Source organism: Canis aureus, chromosome 21, assembly GCF_053574225.1.
Source record: "Canis aureus isolate CA01 chromosome 21, VMU_Caureus_v.1.0, whole genome shotgun sequence".
Taxonomy (NCBI): domain Eukaryota; kingdom Metazoa; phylum Chordata; class Mammalia; order Carnivora; family Canidae; genus Canis; species Canis aureus.
Genome location: NC_135631.1, coordinates 23,365,813 through 23,385,191, shown reverse-complemented (window position 1 = coordinate 23,385,191; position 19,379 = coordinate 23,365,813). Strand labels below are relative to the sequence as shown.

General features: G+C 45.1%; 1 protein-coding gene across 17 annotated transcripts in view; it reads right to left on the bottom strand.

Moving 5' to 3' along the window:
* Positions 1 to 834: 834 nt before the first annotated feature.
* CD44 (CD44 molecule (IN blood group)) overlaps positions 835 to 19,379 on the bottom strand; it is a 91,784-nt gene continuing 73,239 nt past the window's right edge. For all 17 annotated transcript variants that reach the window (XM_077863577.1, XM_077863580.1, XM_077863585.1 and 14 more), the window contains 4 exons: positions 16,894 to 16,959; positions 13,135 to 13,206; positions 11,023 to 11,101; positions 835 to 4,015 (listed from right to left, as the gene is read on the bottom strand). In XM_077863577.1, the coding sequence (XP_077719703.1) occupies positions 3,811 to 4,015; positions 11,023 to 11,101; positions 13,135 to 13,206; positions 16,894 to 16,959 (422 nt within the window). In that variant the 3' untranslated portion in view covers positions 835 to 3,810. The remainder of the gene's footprint in view (positions 4,016 to 11,022; positions 11,102 to 13,134; positions 13,207 to 16,893; positions 16,960 to 19,379) is intronic.

The following is a 19,379-nucleotide window of genomic DNA, read 5'->3' as shown; positions in this document are numbered from 1 at the left end:
GGGAGTCTCAGCATTCCTTATGTATGCTTTACTTCTTAGCATGGCATTTCTAATGTCAACTGGATATGCCTTGTTGCCCCTCCGAGACTGTTTTGCCCTCTCTAGAGAGTGGGCTACTGGTCATTGGTTGGGATTGGAAAACAACAGTCACTCAGCTACTTGGAGTGAGGAGGGAGATTTGGAGTTCTAACTGCATCTTAAGTAGACTTCAAAGCCATCCTCCTAATTTTAGCCCCATCTTCTCTAGCACATTCCAGTGGTAGCTAATGCTGCCAATTTCTGAGCCTTTGGTGGGGGTTCTGCTTCACCAATGCAGTTGTGTCTCAACTTCCCCACTGCTGGCTTAGGATTCAGCTTCCTCAGATTCGCTCGGTTACCAATGAACCGTCACTTCCCAGCTTCAAATTTTTGTTCCTATTGCCTCTTCTTCCATTTTCTTTGATCCCCCTGGTTTACACCTTTTTTGGAATATCTCTTTATTGTCTTTTCATAGGCCTGCATGAGAGAATGGAGGTGAGTATGTTCCCTCTTCTCTCTTTACCTGGAAATCCAGGAGTAGTTCTTGGCTTTTAAAGAACTAACACTTCAAGATATCTTATTTAGTTTAGGCCACGTGGACCACATGTTTACCATAGAAAATTAAACTTTCTCCCAAAGAAGACCCTCAAGTGGTAGAAGTATATGTGATTTCTCTTTTTAGAAAAAAATGAGTTCAAGCCCTCAGTCACTTCACAAACTTACCCTTGTGGTTCCAAATTGCCCAGACTGCCAGACAATCACAGTGGTACCCCTCCCAGACTTCCATTCCCTTTAAATCAGAGACTCCTGAGTCCATTTGCTTTAACCTTTTAATAGTAGCCTTTTGGTATTTTCCTATAAGTGCTTTCAACTGGGCAATATACATATCATGCTTTCCTCATTATTACTGGTCCATCAATAAATATACAAAAAATCAGAGGAAGGGTGTCCTGTGAAAAATTGAAGTAAAAATGGTCACTATACATGCATGAACAATGAGCTATTCTCTGAAAACTCAACACAAGTGATTTATAGAAAGGCATACCTATTACATAAAGGCAAATGGGCCATGTTATTCCGCTACTTAAGTACACTTGACATTTCTAGAGAAGTCAGAGATTCCTTTCTCCCACTCCTCTGCTGTACCAGTATTGAATGAACATTGGATATGGAATCAGTTCTTGGTATCATGGTCTCAATATAAAACTTTGAGAGTTTCTGCTGGAAAAATCCATTCTGCCAGGCTAGAATCTACGAAATATGGATAAGAAGGTGTCTCTTGCCCCCTTTTATTTTCACCCAATGCTAATTTAAAGGCAGCCCTCAGGAGACACAAAAGATTTACAATTGTAGGAAAAATTACACCTTAAGCTCTTGGCTTAATGGAATTACACCATTATTTCAAATGGGAGAGAATACATTTTATTCCATGAACTTTGGACAATATTATAGGGGTATTACATCCAAGGGATGGAAGCTCTGGGCCTCTCCCATTGCTATTGGAGAACACAGAGGTATATCCAAGTGAGAGACTACAACAATAATAAAAGGAAAGATCATATTAAATTCTAAAATAAAACAGAAAATAATCACCTATCTCAGCCTATTTATTGGAAACGTCTAGAAGAGGAAAACCATCCTTAGCTGTGAGATTTGTAAGACTATCCATGACCCCAAAGAGAATCTGGGGACAGATAGAGCCTAGCATAGCCCTCCTGAACCTGATCCAGGAGTGGCTAAAGAGCTGGAGTGAGCGTGTCAGCAGCAGACCCAGGAAAGCTCTTGGAAAGCAGGAAGCACCTGGACACTAGTGGCTGTAAAACAGAGTGGCTATATGTCCATTTCTTTTTTTCATCTTGAAAATAAAAAGAAAACCAGACTGCTGGATATGGCACTGGCCAATGAAGTTCACAGAAGAGAAGGAAATTTTCAAAGATCATGATTGGGAGGAGGTTATGAGGGTGGATAGGGGAGAACAGAAGTTGGAAATGAGTGCAGAAAGTGGGCATCTCTTTTAAAAACAGATCCTTCATAATTACCCCATGTATAAGCCCAGCCCTATGTGGGACCTATTTTCTTCTTTTCCTCCTCCTCCTCCTACCTCCTCTTTCCTCTTTTTCTTTTCCTCCTCCTTCTCCTCCCTTCTTCTCTCTCTCTAGTCCTAGCAACATCAGCAGTTAAAGCTATCGGTTTAGGCAACAGATGACCTTTTACGGGGGCATAAGGAAGGAGGGCTCGTTTTAGAGGAGTCCTTACTTTATAGATTCAATTTCTTCTATTACAAATCCTCTTTGGGAGTTCCAGGGCCGATGGGACTTCTGAACTTATAAGTAAAATCTGAGGACTTGCCAAGCAAGGGATAAAGCTATTATTCTCTTATTTGGTCATAAACCTGCCTATCTGGTGCTAAGATTCCAATGGTGGGAAGGCCTGTAACCTTCTGAGGGACTTCCCAGGCACTTCACCTATTCAGAGTAACAACTGCATGGGGAACAGACAGCTGGCTTGTTAACGTATAAACAAATACAGCCATAAAAATACTCAAACAGGATCTACACAGCCTCCTCTCTTCCCCAACCTGTGGGAATCAGTTGGCTACTATCTATGCTCTCTTTCATCTCCATTGGCTTTTCTTTTTATTACAAGAACTCAAAAGGTACTTTCATATTGTTTTTGGACATCATTTCACAGGGTCAGCATCTATGAACTGGTATCTATCTGTGCCACGAAAGGTTAGGTCATGCAATGTAATGTGACTTTTCCTAGCCTTTCAGGGCAGAGCACTGGTGGCCATTAACACATAAAAGCAGTTGAGGCTCCTCCCCTTGCAATTCTGGTGCTAAGACAGGAGAAAGTCTTTGGAGCCCCAGAGATAAAATAGCACTGTCTTCCTTGATTTTCTTTGAGATTTGGTTGAGTGAGCCCGACTGGGGGCTTAGTGGCTCTGAGATGAAGACTTTCAAGGAGGACCTTCTCACAACTTCCTGATGAGTTTCTGGGGACCAGACCTTGCTGAAGGATCACAGCACAAAGGGTTAAGTTGGAAAAAGTACAGATGTTTATTATGAATCAGCTTAAACCCTTTATGCCTCTGACAAAGTAACCAAAAAAAAAAAAAAAATCATATCGATCAAAGGACCTCCAGGGTTTAATATTTCAAAAAAACAGATAAATAGCATCCTACAGATAAATAGCTTCACCTTTTGGGTATTTCCCAGAAGCATCTGAAAAATTTCCAGATGGTCTGTAGAAGCGGATGTGTAACCAGTACATTCCGACCCCCTACCCCACTGGAAAGAAATGCCCAGGGATTGGGCTGCAGGAGGGGCAGGGGGCATGTGGTACCATTTAAATATCCTCCCAAGGGACCAATCCCTTTTAGCCCTGGGGGATGTTCTTAGCAGGTGGTTGTTGCCTGAGAGGGGGAAGGGAGGGAAGGTGGGGGATCAAGAAGATGTATATGTGCCTTCTGTTAGAAGCCGTCCATAGCACATCCTAGGGGGTGGAGGCTTTTAGATGGGAACTGGAACAGTCAAATTCTTGTGGATTATCCATTGGGCCCTCATTTCAGAAAGCAATGCTGTTTTTATAAATTGGACCTGACTTTAAAAAACAAAATGCAAAAAAACAAACAAACAAACAAACAAAAAAAGAAGTAGAAAACGTTATACTAAAAAAAGATCCCCAATAATGAAACAATCAGTAGCACATTGCATCTGTGAAGTGTCCCAGCTCCTTGCCATGATTCTGTCTCCAACTGCCATTTCTCTCCAAGGTCACCAAGTGTGGGGGTTACACCCCAATCTTCATATCCACGTTCTGCAGGTTCCGTGTCTCGTCGGCTGTCGTATACTGATCGGGGGTCTCTGAGGGTTCCTTGTTTACCAAGTGCACCATCTCCTGAGACTTGCTGGCCTCTCCGTTGATCCCACTTGGCTTCCTGTCCCCCACTGCTCCATTGCCATTGTTGATAACCAGCTTTTTCTTCTGCCCACACCTAATGATTAAAAAAAAAGTCACATGAGAAGGTGCCCTGATAACTCAAACCATCATCACTGTCGTCACCACCATCAGCATCATCACGACAGTGTTTTCTTTTTTTTTTAAGATTTTATTTATTTATTCATGAGAGACACAGGGGGAGACACACAGAGAGAGAGAGAGAGAGAGAGAGAGAGGCAGAGACACAGGCAGAGGGAGAAGCAGGCTCCATGCAGGGAGCCTGACATGGGACTTGATCCCGGGACCCCAGGATCACGCCCTCAGCCGAAGGCAGATGCTCAACCGCTGAGCCACCAGGGGCCCCATCAGGGACATTCTCCTAGGCCAGCCTGAGCATGTTTCACCTGACTGACTGTAACTCATCCGTGCTTCTCAGAGTGTGTCCCTGAACCAGCAACAGAAGCATCACTGGTGAACTTATTAGAAATGCACACTTCTCAGCCTGACCCCACATGTACTAAGGTGGAGAAGCCTAGAAGTGGGTTTAATATCTGTGGTTTGAATAAGTCCCCAAGGGGTTTCGGATGCACACTGGATTTGGGGAATCCGTGGTCACAACTCTGGGAAGCCAGGGCTAGTACTGTCCCCCTATGGCCGGTGAAGAGATCCTTATGCTCCAAGAATTCAGTTATCCCAGTTATTCAGCAAGCAATAAAAGAATCGGGATTCAAGCCCTTCCATGTCTGATTCCTAAGTTCTAATTCTCCTTCCCCATCCTGTGCAATGGCAATGTTTGCCTTTTTTAGACACATTAGCAGTTCCCGCAGACTTGGATAAACGACGAATATGATATGATGACTATAAATCATTCTGATTTGTGTAATTCAACCAAGCCCCATAACTTCCTCTCCCAGTGGACCCTTTGGTGGCCTTATCGAGGTTATTACTGGATGGCTTGAGAAAAAGGAAACCCTATTCATATTATTCTAGAAGAGTGGGGCCATACTGATTTTCATAGGCTAACACTGGGTAACTCGCATAGACGGGGGGGTTTCACTCCCTAAGGAAAGGCATTCGCCGTGCCCACAAGGCTTCTCAGGACCCTGCTCAAGGCGCGCATGCAGAAGGTCTCCTATGGAAGCCCATGACCTTGATCGCGTCCCCAAGTCTTAGTGCTGTTGGGGCATTGCCTCACCCCCCACCCCCAGCCTGTTGCAACGTTTCCTCTATCCTGTCACATGGGCACGGCCACACGTCTAGAAGTCAGATGGAAGCCAAGCTGCAGAGCCTCGTGGCATCGAGTAAGGTGGGGACGAGGGGAAATGGGCTGGCATTTACTGGACACCTCCCCAAAGCCAGACACATTAAATACAACTTCATGAAAGCCTCACAATAATCCCATGATGCAGCTGTTACTCAAGTTACACAGTAGTGGAAACTGAGGTCTAGGAATGTTTAATAAGTAGCTTGGGGTCACAGAGCTAGGAAGACGGAGTCAATATTCAAATCTCCGCCTCTCTGAGCAGATGCCAGGACTCTGCCCAGCTCTATTCACGCTGCCAACCATCTGGAGATCTGGAAACAGCATGAAGTCGGAATCGTTCACTTTGCCGCTGGATATTTGGACTCAGAGAGACAAAGACTCTATTATTCATGATTAGGGGCCATTCCCTCTAGAACTGCCAAGGCCATAAACTTTAATCTCTTATTTGGGGAAACAGAAATTATACCTCCTCGACAGGAGGTAGATCCTGTCTCCTCTGGCATGATGCTCGATGAGGGGTGGAGGGAAGGCTGCTTGACCTCTGGGGCACATCTGCGGGGCTGGGACTATGGGCACAGTCCGTGCAGAGTAGGGGCTGGGAAGGCTTGGTTTTGAGGCCTTATCGCTGTGGGGCCTGGACCAACTCATTTGACCTCTCTGGCTCTCAGTTTTCTTATCCATAATATGGGGCCAGGAAGAGCACCAACCTCACTGGATTGTGGGATGCCCTTGAAACAAAGCCCAGCACTGATACGGGAGTCTATTATTGTTATTATTGCTCTTACTAAATGGGGTGGGGAAGCCAAGGCCTTGGAGGAGCACTTGGGACAGAATCTGGAACGCAGTAAATGTTCAAAAAGCGTGTAGTTGTTCATAGAACCAGAGCCATATGAGTTTGGCTTTTGCTGGTTTGCCCTGGCTGCCTCCACGCAGTCGTTATATTTACCATGAAGATGGCCCAGGAGGCCGAAGGTGGAAGTCTGCTCGTTTTAGTTCAAATTCTCAAACGGTATCTCAGGTGTTCTTTGGAGGGAAAATATCTTATTAAAGCAATTCCCATTTGCTGACCTGAGGGTAGTTTAGAAGTCGAATGACATATTGTAGAAAAGACACTAACAATCATAAAAATAAAATGTTGGTGCCTGGGTGGGTGGGGTGGGGGATTCGTGCTCTTTAGGCTCAACAGAGCTGATTTTAAAAGTGGGTGACAGGGAACCCGCAGCGCTCAGAAATGCCCTGGTTGGGTTTGTCCTGCCCCCGTTTCCCTTTGGATTCATGTGTCTCTGTTATCTGAGTTCCTTCAGGGGGACAGGATGATTCTCACAAATAACCAGCCCAGTATGTGTTGCTCCAGGGCCTTAATGAGTCCTTTTATCTTTTAACTCACGACATCACCAGTTTATTACAAAAGGACATAACCCAGGAACAGCCAGATGGAAGAGATACATGGGGCGAGGTACGAGGAAGGGATGTGGAGCCCCCATGCCTCTCTGAGAGCACCTTTCTCCCCGAATCTCCATGGGGTCACCACCTCAGATGCATTCATGAGTACTTTTAAAAGACAAGTTCTCATTTTTCCATTCTCCTTAGTTATAGGATTTTCAGAAAGAACACCAGAGCTGAGGGGACTTCAGACGTCGCCTAGCCAACCTCTTCATTATATAAAACAGAGACTGAGTCCAGGAAGTGAAAGGGATCGTCTGAGGCCACGCGGCTGGTTAGGGCAATAAATGGGGTATCTGCAACTTAGACTCTCTGACTCCAAAGGTCAGAGATCTCTACCAAACTGCATCCCCTCTTCGCCCCTTGTCTCCTCAAATCTCAGGCATCCATCAGCCGAGCAGTGACCATGTGATGTGGGAGGGAGCCATCCTGGAGTCTCACCAGGAGAGGGTGGGCAGGCGGGGTGGGTGAGAAACCAGGTAACACACGTTCAGGGCATGGAGGAATTTATCTCGGAAAATTTGGGGGAGTAACTTAACAACCACTCTTTATGTCTTTTCTGCCTGACAATCCCTAAAGATCTTTAGAGAAATTTATGTTGCATTGGGTCAGAGCTGTGCCACCCAACGTGGGAGCCACCGGCCCCAGGTGGCTATTGAAATGCAAGCCAGTGAAAAGTGAACGAGGTTCAAAATTCACCTCTTCACTCAGACTCAGCCACATTTCAAGGGCTTAGGAGCCACAAGTGGTTAGTGGTTGTGTGCTGGTGCAGGTGTAAAACCTTTCCATTGTCGCCGAAAGTTCTATTGGACAGCTCTGTTCCAGAGGACGGAACAAGGCTGGCTGAAGACAGACTGCGATAAGCCTGGCTGATGCTTAGGAGAAGGATGGCATTTCCAAACCATGGAGTTTTACAGAGGGGACCTGCAGAGCAGGGGAGGGAATGAAGGCCCTCCAGGGTGCACAGAAAGGATGATTATTCCCATTCCCATTAAGCCCTGGTGAAAGCCTTTTCTGTACAACCAATATAGTGACATCCCTGAATCATTCCTGTCTTGTGAAACCTCCCCTCGTAAGGTCCTCACATTTTTTTTTCTCCTTTTCATAGAATCAGATCAATTCCTTAGGGGAAAGGCACCTCTTGGGCCTCATCCGATACCTACCAACTCAACTGACTCCTAAGACAACTGTCTGCTCTTAAGGAAATGGAAGGAAGTAGGATTTCCATTGGAAAGCTGAAATTCAAGGACCCTGGTTATGAATATCAAGGAAAGATGGTGTGGGGTATCCCAGGGATGGGAAAACCTAAAGAAATAGCAGGACCCCTAAATCAGCATCTTTACGATGCACAACTCATCACTTTGTCCTGGAAGCCTGTGGTCAGGCCTCGCACAGCATTTCAGTGGCTGCTTCTCCACTTTCACCTTTTTTTTTTTTAAGATTTTATTTATCTTTTCATGAGAAACACACACACACACACACACACACAGAGAGAGAGAGAGAGAGAGAGGCAGAGGAAGAAGCAGGCTCCATGCAGGGAGCCCGATGTGGGACTTGATCCCGGGACCCCAGGATCACGCCCTGAGCCAAAGGTAGGCGCTAAACTGCTGAGCCACCCAGGGTGCCCCTGGTTTTGTTTTGTAAAAGATTTTAGTTATTTATTTGAGAGAGAGAACACAAGTGGGGAGGAGCAGCAGAGGGAGAGAGAAGCAGACTCCCCACTGAGCAGGGAGCCTGAAGTGGAGCTCAATCCCAGACCCTGGGATCATGACCTGAGCTTAATCAATGGAGCCACCCAGGCGGCCCCCTCACCCACCCACTCTTATCTTCTAACCTAAGTTCCTACACCAGTACCCGGCCCAGAGTATCTCATCAATAAACATCTGCAGACTCCGATCCAACCGGTCAGTGCTGCTGCTGCCCCTCCAGGTCCCTCTGGGCCGGGCTGGCACCCTTCCCATTTTTAATCTCTTCTCCCTCGCCCGCTGCGATCACAGGAGCTCACTGAAAAGATGTTTGCTGAATAAACGGAAGCTGGCCATAGAGCCTCATTTTCCACCAAACTTTCTTTCATGAAAATAGGATGCTGGATCTCTCTAAAATGTCATATTTGCAGCGGAAAAGGCCCCAGCCTTTCAAGAGGATTAGAAATGGGCTTGCGGCCTCGGAAACGCAGCAGGTGCCGAGAGGCCCGAGCCGCCCTTAGCCACCCCTCAGCTGCGTGGCAAATGTGTTTTCGATTATCAAACCAGCACGTGGTCACTCAGGGCGTCCGAGCAGCTACTCTCCTGGTGAGATCCTCACTGTGTCGGATCTCGCGTGTCCCTGTTTGCTTGTCGCCAGGGTGACCACTGGTCTTGGGCTGAGGGTGTGCAGCCCCGGGCTGGCAGGGTGGAGGGCGACCGGGGTGGGGGTGCTGAAAACAAGCCCCGCTGTGCAGACTCCAGCTGCTCTCGGGGACAGCTGAGATGCTTCCCGGAGGAATTGCCCCCATGGTCGGCATCTGGGGCCAATGTTTCTATGACGACGTGTGCAAAGCTTATGGACTGGATAGGCGAGCAGAAGGGGTGCAGTCTAGGCCCTGGAACAAAAGGACTCATTTCCAACAACTGGAAATTCATCTGTCATTGAGCAAAAGTAACCTAAGAGAAGACCAGAAGGCTGGGGGAAAGTATAAAGACTCTTTGTAAGGGCTCCCTCAAGCCACATTATCTAAATCAGCCAAACAAAAAGCTCTTTCCATTCCGTCACAGGAGCCTTCTAGGAGGTCTTTCAGATTTCTTTTCCTAATTTTCGTTCCTCATACAGTTGGCTATCATGAGTGATTTTTTTATTATTCTCTCATAGGTATAGATAGCAACAGCTATTTGACTTTGGTGTAGCCCTAACTTGCACCAGGGTTAAGTGACACTATCTGATGTCCTCGGATAATCAGAGATCCTGCAGATGCGTGACACATGGCCTGAGAATTAGCCGGTGATGTCCAAAAGCCAACAAGAAGGATTCTAGCATGTTCTCTGGGTCCTCTCCCCAACCGAGGGGCCCCTTCTGGCATGTTAGATGATCTAGTGATACAATAAAGAGAGCCCTACTTGGAAGTAGGATTCTTTTGCCTTGTAGGAAGCAAGTTCCAGGGACATTTATAAAAGGTTGAATGTTCCTCTGCATACGCTCAGAGGAAAGCAGTGTACCTTTAGAGCATCTCGAACAGGAAACTTAGACTCACCCTTTGGAATGCCCTGTCAAAATTCACGTCCTCAGTTGCTAGAATGAGGTTTTCTCTTATTTCACTTAGGTGGCGTTACATCTGGAGCCTGGTCACTGGCTCAGTCAGGCCCAGTACTATTTAAATAATTTCCAACATGACAGGCCGTGGTTGAGGTGAGGAGAGAGAGGGACCTCTGAGGATATGAAGACATCCCATGCCCGGTTGGACTGTCTTTAGTCAGACACTTCTAAGGAAAGTTCTTCATCATTTCATAGACCTTACTGTTGGGGAGCTCTTCCTAAGCAACAACCTGAATCCTTTCAACTACAGTTTCCAGAAAATATAAATTAGTATTATTGCAACAAACAAACAAACAAACAAACAAACAAACAAACAATAAAAAACCACAGATACCCAACACCTATTTCGGGTAAGCGTTCTACAAGGTTCCATGGGCCACAGACAGGCTAAAGGAGATGACCAATGCCTAGATCTTTATATGGTGTTTTTGCACATTGTGAATGCACTTACTAAATATTGTTTAATCAGTCAATGAAGGAGTGCATACTTTTGTGCCTTCCCAGTGATATATATATATTTTTTTAATATTTTATTTATTCCTGAGAGACACACAGAGAGCGGCAGAGACACAGGCAGAGGGAGAAGCAAGCTCCCTGCAGGGGGGCCTGATGTGGGACTTGATCCCAGGACCCCGGAGTCACAACCTGAGCCAAAGGCAGATGCTCAACCACTGAGCCACCCAGGTGCCCCCCATCCCCAGTGAGATATTTTATAACTTTCAGCAGATAGCATCTCCATGGGCTTAACTCTGAAAAAATTAAGAACCTCCAAAGATTCAACACTATTTAAAAGTGATGGTCCAAATAATCACAATGTCTCTTTTATCTAAAGAAGGTGCCAGAGCAGGGCTTCTTAAACTGTACCATGCTCACAAGTCCCCGGGATCTCATCAAAACACAGACTCTGATATAAGATATCCGGGTAGGGCCTGAGATTCTGCATTTTTAACAAGTTTCCAGGGTGTTGGGGCTGCTGGTGCCAGGGCTGCACTCTGAGTAGCAGGTCCATGGAGCCCACATAGAAGTGACGTCCTTCCAAAGCGAAGGCCCCGAGCGCACCCCCTTACCTTCTTCGACTATTGACAGCGATGCAAACGGCAAGAATCAAAGCCAAGGCCAGGAGCGAGGCCAAGATGATGAGCCATTCTGGTGAGAGGGAACCAAAAGACACCTGTGAGCTTGGGAAATACACTTTGTAAAAACAGAAATGTACTTTATGTACTACAGATGGGTCTGGCCAAGTGGCCCTGCCGACCAGCAGAAAATGCTAGAACAACTCTGCTCTAGGTGTCTGCCCAACAGGCCTCTTGTTTTAAACTCTTATCACTAGTCAGGATTTTCAAGTTCCTCCAGGAGAAGCATGTCTCCAAAAAAGCGTGGAATGACCTGTAGAAACTTGTAACTGCCTTTGGCGCAATATTATTAGGGAGACTAAAGGGAATTTATGTTTCCCTCAAAAGGAACATGCCTCTCCTATATAAGAGCACCCACCTTGTGTTTTATTAAGAAACTCAAATGGGGGCCATGCACAATGGGTGGGAAGAGGACACCCCCATGGAGGGCTGAGCTTTTTGCATGTTCAGCTGGGTGTGTGGGGGGTCATTTGGCAAAACTCCTTCGAAATGTGCATCCTTTTGAATCCCGCTTTTGGGAATTTATAAGACCTCAGAATTTGTTACGAAGACGTTCATTGCCGCGCTATTTATCATAGTAAAAGTTGGAAACAACCTCATACGGGAGGAAGGGATCAGTTCCACAAATTAGGGTACACCCACCCTATTCTGCACTGCGAGAGCAGGAGAAGATCTACTGATGTTCGAAGCTGTGGGCAACCAGCTGGGAGGGGTGGTGGTTTCCTAAACAGCATGTGCGGCCTACTTCCATTTTTGTATGTAAGTTACATTTTAAAATGGTGGGAAGGACACCTATGAAAATGGTAACCATGGCATTTCGGGACGGCGAGGCAGCTAATAAATGATTTACACTTTGGTCCTTTGGTTTGCATTCTCTCAAATGTCTCCAATTATCGTGTATCACTTGTGGGCTGCTGACATGTTAGACACAGGTTTTACAATCAAGCTGTAAGAGGATGAAAATATGACTTGGCAACGTGGATGGATTCTCTTGCCAGCTGGGTTGTCTATCTGTGCAATGAGCTGGAGCTCAAGCACCAAGAAGGATAGGGAGGCACTGATTGTCCTTTCCCCTTTGGGAGTCTTGGGTTTCCTCCCCTGTCCTGCTCAGGACCGCATTTGCCTGGCCTCCTCCTGGTTAGGTGAGTTCGGGGAGGGAGGTGGAGGCAGGTGGACCCATTTTATCCTTTGCTCTGGTCTCTCCCGTTCGCTCTCACTGGAGCTGGGAAGAACATTGCAGATTGCTTCTCCACCACCCCCTCTCCCACTGGCTCCCATTCCAGCTGTGCTCAGGCAAGCTGAGGCAAGGGGGTGAGGTGCCCCCTACATTCTTCCCTCTCCCGGAGGGAGGCTCAGCTCGGAGGCCTCTGAAGAGGGGGTAAAGTTGAAAAGAGAATTTACAACCCTAGGAAAACCCTTTCTTCTTTGTAATCCCACTCCTTAGAAATGCTCAGTTTTGAGCCCAAGTCAAATAAAGAATTTGCCTCGAGTGCCTTAAATCTTGGTGCTCAGGAGAGCGGGGTGGCCCAGCCCTCAGACCGCGCGCTGGGACTCATTCAGACACCTTCCTCTGTCTGGATCCGTAAAGACTGTCACTTGAGAAACAGTAGTTTGGGGCCAGAAGAATGTTCTTATGCCACCCCCCACACACGGCCCTTGTAGCTCCTCACTGCCTGCAATGGGAGAGGAAAGCTGCATGCTTCACCCCTCAGCCCAGACATAAAGGAGAAACCGGGCCGAGAGAGGCAGGACCTGGGGTGTGGCACAGAGAGAGGCAGGACCTGGGGTGTGGCGCAGAGTCCCTTGGGTGGTAGATCATTGCCATGGGAAGGAAGCTTTAGCGACTCACATGCCACCTCTTTGGGACAGGCCGGGGACAGGTCTGAAGGTTAGCTCATTCAGTTTTGGGGACCCGGAAGAAAGAAAGTTCCATTCTTTCCTACCAAATGCTCTCATTCCCTCTTTAGCTTGCAAAGAATGTGCTTTTTCAGTATCCTCTTTTCTTTTCTTTTTTTTTTTTTTTGTCCTGCACAGTTTGAAACTTACCTGGGATTTGAGGTTTCCGCATAGGACCCGAGGTTGTGTTTGCACCACCTTCTTGACTTCCACTTGAGTGTCCTAAGGGGGAAAAAAACCCAACATCTCTCAACCAAAAGTTTGGAATGCACAACTACGAGTTCCTTACACAACAGCACGCAGGGCCAACCTCTCTTCTGTTCTGCATCACTGCGAAGCTATTTTCTAGATCCAAGCCACGGACATTTATAAAGTATTACACGAGAGATACCTCCCCAGAAAAGTTGGTTTGATAAAGGCCAACATCTGGAGATGTCATTTTTCATGAAGAACATGAGAATTCTCGCCAGCGGCACTATGTAGTGTTTAAGACCTTGGGCTCCAGAGCCCGGCAGCCCTGGATTCAAGTCCTACCTCCACCTCTTGCTAGTGACATTCAAGCTACTCTCTCCAGGTCTCAGCTTTCTCATTCAGAAAATAGGGATAAGGATAAAATCCACTTCACCATAATTCCACAGAGGTGTACAGAAGCACACAAGAATGGGAACTGGGTGTAGTTGCTCCGTGCTAGCTCTGATTTAGGACCTTGCCACTCAGAGCATGGTCCCTGGACCAGCAGCACAGGCATCACGTGGGCGCCTGCTAGGAAAACGGGATCTCAGGCCTCATCCCAATCCTACTGAATCAGAATCTTCATTTTAACGAAGATCTCTAGACGATTCAAATGCTCCAGAAAGTCCAAAGCAAATCTAACGATCGCATCTGTGTATTCACAGATGTGAAAATAAATATTAAGAATTAAGGGTTTAGGGGGGGCAAAGGCCCTTTCTGTCCAGAAATAAATCACCCTCTTGGAGTCCCTTGCTAATGTGCTATTGAAACATGTCCAGTTTTCAGAGGAATAAATATCTTCTACTGCCACAAAACAAAGTAAGGGAACAAATGAAGCATCTCAAACTGGAAGGACGCATCAGAAGACAAAAAATCCACAGCTCCGCCTGGGAGGCTCATCAAAATGAGGGAAGCATCGTGTTTTCCTTTTAAAGTTTCTTTTAAAAACTTCTAAGACATCTCGTGAAGAGACTCACTTAAGGTAAAGCTTGGGTTTTTTGTTTGTGTTTTTTATGCTTCCTCCCTGGCTTCAAAACAAAATGTGAAAATATCCCACAGAAAGGAACTTGTTCCTGCCTACCAATGGGGGGCCCGCTACAAAATTCTAAAGTCTACCAAGGGAAGAAAAAGCAAATCAGGGCAGTCTGCGTGGCTAAGCAATGGATAGAGATGGACAGGCTTGAATTAAATTAAGATGTCTGTGGAGGGCCAAACTTCAGACAGTGGACAGTGAAATTCTGATGACGGTGGTTTATTTTGGATAGGCCAATCTGCTGTTTTCGTTAAACTCAAAATGGAACAAAACACATTCTTACCAGACCTCTGGCCATTCCACACACCTCATGCCACTTTGACACTGGCCTTGTACTTGGCAAACCCCAGAAGGAGTCCAAGATGTTTTTCCTAGCTGCCCCCCAGGGCCCTTGGTCATTGGCACGTCTTCACCTGCATGGGTCATGGGATGTTGGCCATCTACACTGGAGATCTTTGGGCTTGAAAACCACCTAAGTGGTATAGGCACTCTCCCTGGTCTTTCTCTGACTCATAGCAGCCTTTGATATTTGAAAAGGAGGCCACTAATGGATCATAATCTCTTTATTTTGGTTTTCAAAAAAAGCGCTCCCAGCAAGGAAAGATCTGGGTGTGTGTACAACAAGATGAAACCTCCTACTTGAACAATACACACCTGCATAGGAGTCAAACAAAAGAGGCCGCTCCCGCCCACCTGATTCTCACTTCAAGCAAAAGACAGAGAAGATGGACGAGATATGGCAGGCCTCACCTTGCACCCTAGAGGTCTACAAATCCAGCCAGGGGAGGGCCGGCTGGGAAAGCAAGCCCCGCAAAGACGGACACTTGACACTGTAATTTGGAGATGAGAATCCAACCTGAGACGCGTGCACAGAGATAATTCAACTGGCCTCGACTGTGAGAAAAACAGTCTAGGACAGAGCTTCTCAAACTTCAGTGCACATACAAAACACCCAGTGTGGGAGGAGGGCTAGTTAAAATGCAGACCTTGATTCAGTAGGTCTGCGATGGCTGGCGCTTCTGCATTTCCAGCCAGCTCCTAGGAGATGTTCAAGGACCACGCCTGGAGTAGCTAGGGTCTCTTGATTCTAGAGAGCATGCGTTTTGATAATAACTCCCTATCATTTCCCAAACTCTTTTGTTTTCCTGATAGCTCACGTTCTTCCCAAGAACTCTGGGAGGTAACCGAGGCAGGTGCACTGATCCCTGTTCTACTAGGAAGGAAAGGGAAAGGCTGATCCCCTTTTTTACTAAGAGCTTGGGAAAAGCCAGATGCCCCACCCAAGGAACTCAGAGAGCCAAGACTTTGGTCTTTACTTTAGAAGTATTCCTAACGAACCCCGATATCCTGTGCTCTTATGTGAAAGCTTATTACCAAGCCACCATGTAAATATCCGTCTTCGTATTTGCTTTAAGTGTGTGAACCTTTAGACCTAGAGGCAACTGCAACCCTGACTTGGGCATGAAGGGAAGACCATGGTTCGGACAGATTACCTGGTTTTCATGGAATCACCTACACTGACAATATCAGGGCCACCCATACCAGCAGGACCTTTCAGTGGTCCCAGTGATACTGGTCACAAGTAAACCTGCTTCATGTCAGACTTTTGTTGCCCGCAGTAATGTTTCCAGGGGTGTGATCTGAGTCACAGTAAACACTTATCCATTTAATAATACGTGCCTGGCAGTAATTATGGTCATTATGGAGTGTTTTCTCCAGAACATACTTATAGAGGCAATATGAGACCTCAGGGCTTGAAACCTGGCTCCACCACTCAACTCACCAGTGACGTCAACTCAGCCAAGGTACTTGACCTCTCTGAGTCCTAGTGTCCTCGTCCGTAATACAGGGGTGATAAACAGTACTTACATAGGTCACAGGGTTTGTAGGATGATTAAATAAAGTAATATTAGATGAACCATATGAAATCCTGGGTATTTGACGGTTGACCTACAAAAATGGCAGTGTCATGTGGTCCACCCTAGTTTATGTGAAGTGTTCACATGACACCACCAGCACACAGTAAATTCTCATTAGATGCTAGCTACAGTGCCATGTGCTGGGGGTTATGCTAAATGCTTTACATGGTTTCATCATTTAGTCTTTAAAACAATGCCCTGCAAAAAAATAAATAAATAAAAAAAATAAAATAAAATAAAACAATGCCCTGCGACAATTATTATCCCAATTTTAATCATTAGGAAACTGAGTCTCAAATCCCTAACGCAACATCCTCAGTGTGTGGAGGAGTTGGGATCAAGCCCAGGCCATTCTTACTCCAAGACCCATGTTCTTAATCAAACTGGCTTAATATCTTGCTCAATTGAGACCCTGCCTGAATTCTTTTTGATCCTTCCACATGGAAGACTTTTCTCCAACACAGTAGTTCTGCATTGTCCCTGCAGTGTCGGCATCACCAGGGAACTTACTAGAAATAAATATGGTCAGGCTCCACCTCAGACCTACAGAATCAGAAACCTTAAGGATGGGGCCCAGCAGTGTGATTTAATAAGCACTCTCTGTGATAGTGATGCATGCTAAGAAAGTCTGAGAACCACTCTTCTTGAGCCAATGACTCATACTTTATTAATCATCAGCAGGCTCAATGATGATAACAGCAAATGACTACAGTAGCTCAAACTTACCAGCTGATTCTGATCCATGAGTGGTATGGGACCTCTCACTGGGGTGAACCGATGAGTCGTGGTCTTCTGTGAGGAGCAAGCAGAAAAGGCTCATTACTGGGTGTTCCACTGCAATTTACATTTCCTTACTTTTGCATTTTCAGACAGCTTATCGCCAAGTTTAGTGTTTTAAAGGTCACCAGAAAAACAGTGGCAAGGAGCCTTGAATGGCTCCATGGTATGAATTACTGTTCATTGCTTGATCCACTGGTAAGTAGGCTAGAGCTTTAATCAAAATTAAATAAACTGGGACAGCACAGACCATCCAGGATGACCACAGGAAGTGTGGTTTTGGTAGAAATCTAAGAACATTAACACTCTATTATGATGTCTTTGTAGGTCTGAATTGGAACTTGATACTATGTCTTTGAAATAGAGACTAAATGCTTTGAATTATACAGATGTGATCGCTGGGAGTGTGTGTACTCTCTGACTCAGAGCATGAGCCACTTACGGAGTTTTCTCTGAGGCAGGAAATAGAAAATGGTTTTGGTGTGCAAGATCTTGGTGTTGAGTTATGCAAAAATTCAAAGGAAAGGTCAACTGCTTATGTAAAAAAAGGAGTTTAAAGATAAGTGAAAAAGGAATAAGATGGGTGCTAACATGTAAAAAATATGGACCTGGTTATTAGAATAAAAATAAATAATAAAAAATAAGATTTTTCAAAATTGAAATCCGAATTTTCAACATCAAGAGTTAACATAATCTCCTCTCCCCAGATGTCTATCACCAAAAGGTTTTCAATTGAGACAGACTCATGAATTGCTAATATCTGGGTCCATAGGTCAAATCAAACATATGTAAATTTAACATATGGAAACAACCCTCCCCGCTCTCCTCTCTCTTCCCCAAACACTTCCAACATGCTGGAATCTTAGAACAAAACAAAACAACAAGACAAACAACAATGACAACAAAAAGGGAAAATGGTTTCATAAAATGGTTACCGTCACCCATTATGAAGACCTGTAAGGAATATGTAGAAATCTGATCATCACCATTTCCTTGATTAGAGAAGGTGGAGGTAAGCATCCTGTAATCCCTTGTGTAATTGTACAGAGGAGACAGATTGTTTTGTTCTTTAGTTAGAGTACTTGAAAACAGCATTTGCTGAAATGCCAACACCAGCACCCCCGATACCACCACCACCATCGTCATCACCACCACCACCACCACACCACTGCAACTGCAAATGTTTTAGTTCTGAACATCAAGCATCAAGACTGAGAAAAACGTATGGAAGACTGACCTTTACCTGAGTGGCTTGGAGGAAAACTAAGGATGACAGTTGAATCACTTACTAATCATTTAGTGCAGGAAGAACCACAGAAAATCCATCTGTTTGATCACGGAATATAGAAGGAATCTGCATATGTGAATATTAATTTTGTCGAAAGCATTTTATTTACTAACAAATATGTTATGTGACCCTTTCATAATACTATCACTTTTAAAACTGCCATTTAAAATTTAAATTCATTTGATCTCACAACGGTCCTTATTTTGCCAAGAGAAACAAGGCAGTGGTCTAAGATTAATTTCTCTGAAAGAAAACTGACAATGCTACTTGGAATGTTTAATAACTGAGGGCAGAACCATGCTGGATAAAGAACCAAAGGGTGTGAGGGGCTATGTCTTGCTACTATCACCAAAGTTAGTATCTTTAAAAACTGCCTAGAAAAGGAAGCTCTGGGTGAGCAGCCCAGAGGCAAGAATCCAAGCATGTGACATCCTGAGTCTTCTGTCCCCATATCAATTAGAGCATCACAGATGTCATCTGTTTTATCTATTGGGTTCTCATAAAACTTACTTTTTTTGGGGGGGGTGGGGAGGAAAGACAGACCTGGCTACAAATATACATTTAAAATCACGAATCTTTAATATAATTCAATGGTTGAGTGGCAAGAAGCACTTGAATCACTGGGATGGGGAGGAGAGATTGCAATTCTCATTTCTTAACCAGAGTAGTTATGTCCAGTTCTTTTTCCTTCAATGTAAGTTTCTTTTTTTTTTTTTTCAATGTAAGTTTCTTAATGCAAATGGAGGAGCAAAGAAAGGGAGAAGTAGGCGAGATTAGGTATTTGAGAAAGAAAGTCTCACTCTCCTTTTAGGTGGTGTCCAACTTAATTGAATGAGTCATCTTTAGTCATCTCTTTGCCATTACAACACGAGAAATCAAGCCTATGCATTATTAGTAGATTAAATCATAAAGTCTGAAGTGTGAATCATAAGCAGGTTTAGCCACGAGCCCTCCACCAACAGTAAAATTCACCAATCCATCACCAGTAAAGATGATAATTTCAGAGCAAAAGATTTTAGCCTATGGAAATTTTTCACATGTTGGGTAAAACCTTACTAATGAGGTAGCATATCTGAGTTGAATCAAATGAATTTGCTAATACTTAACTACTTTGACCTACAAACATGTTAATTTCCTATGGTTCAAA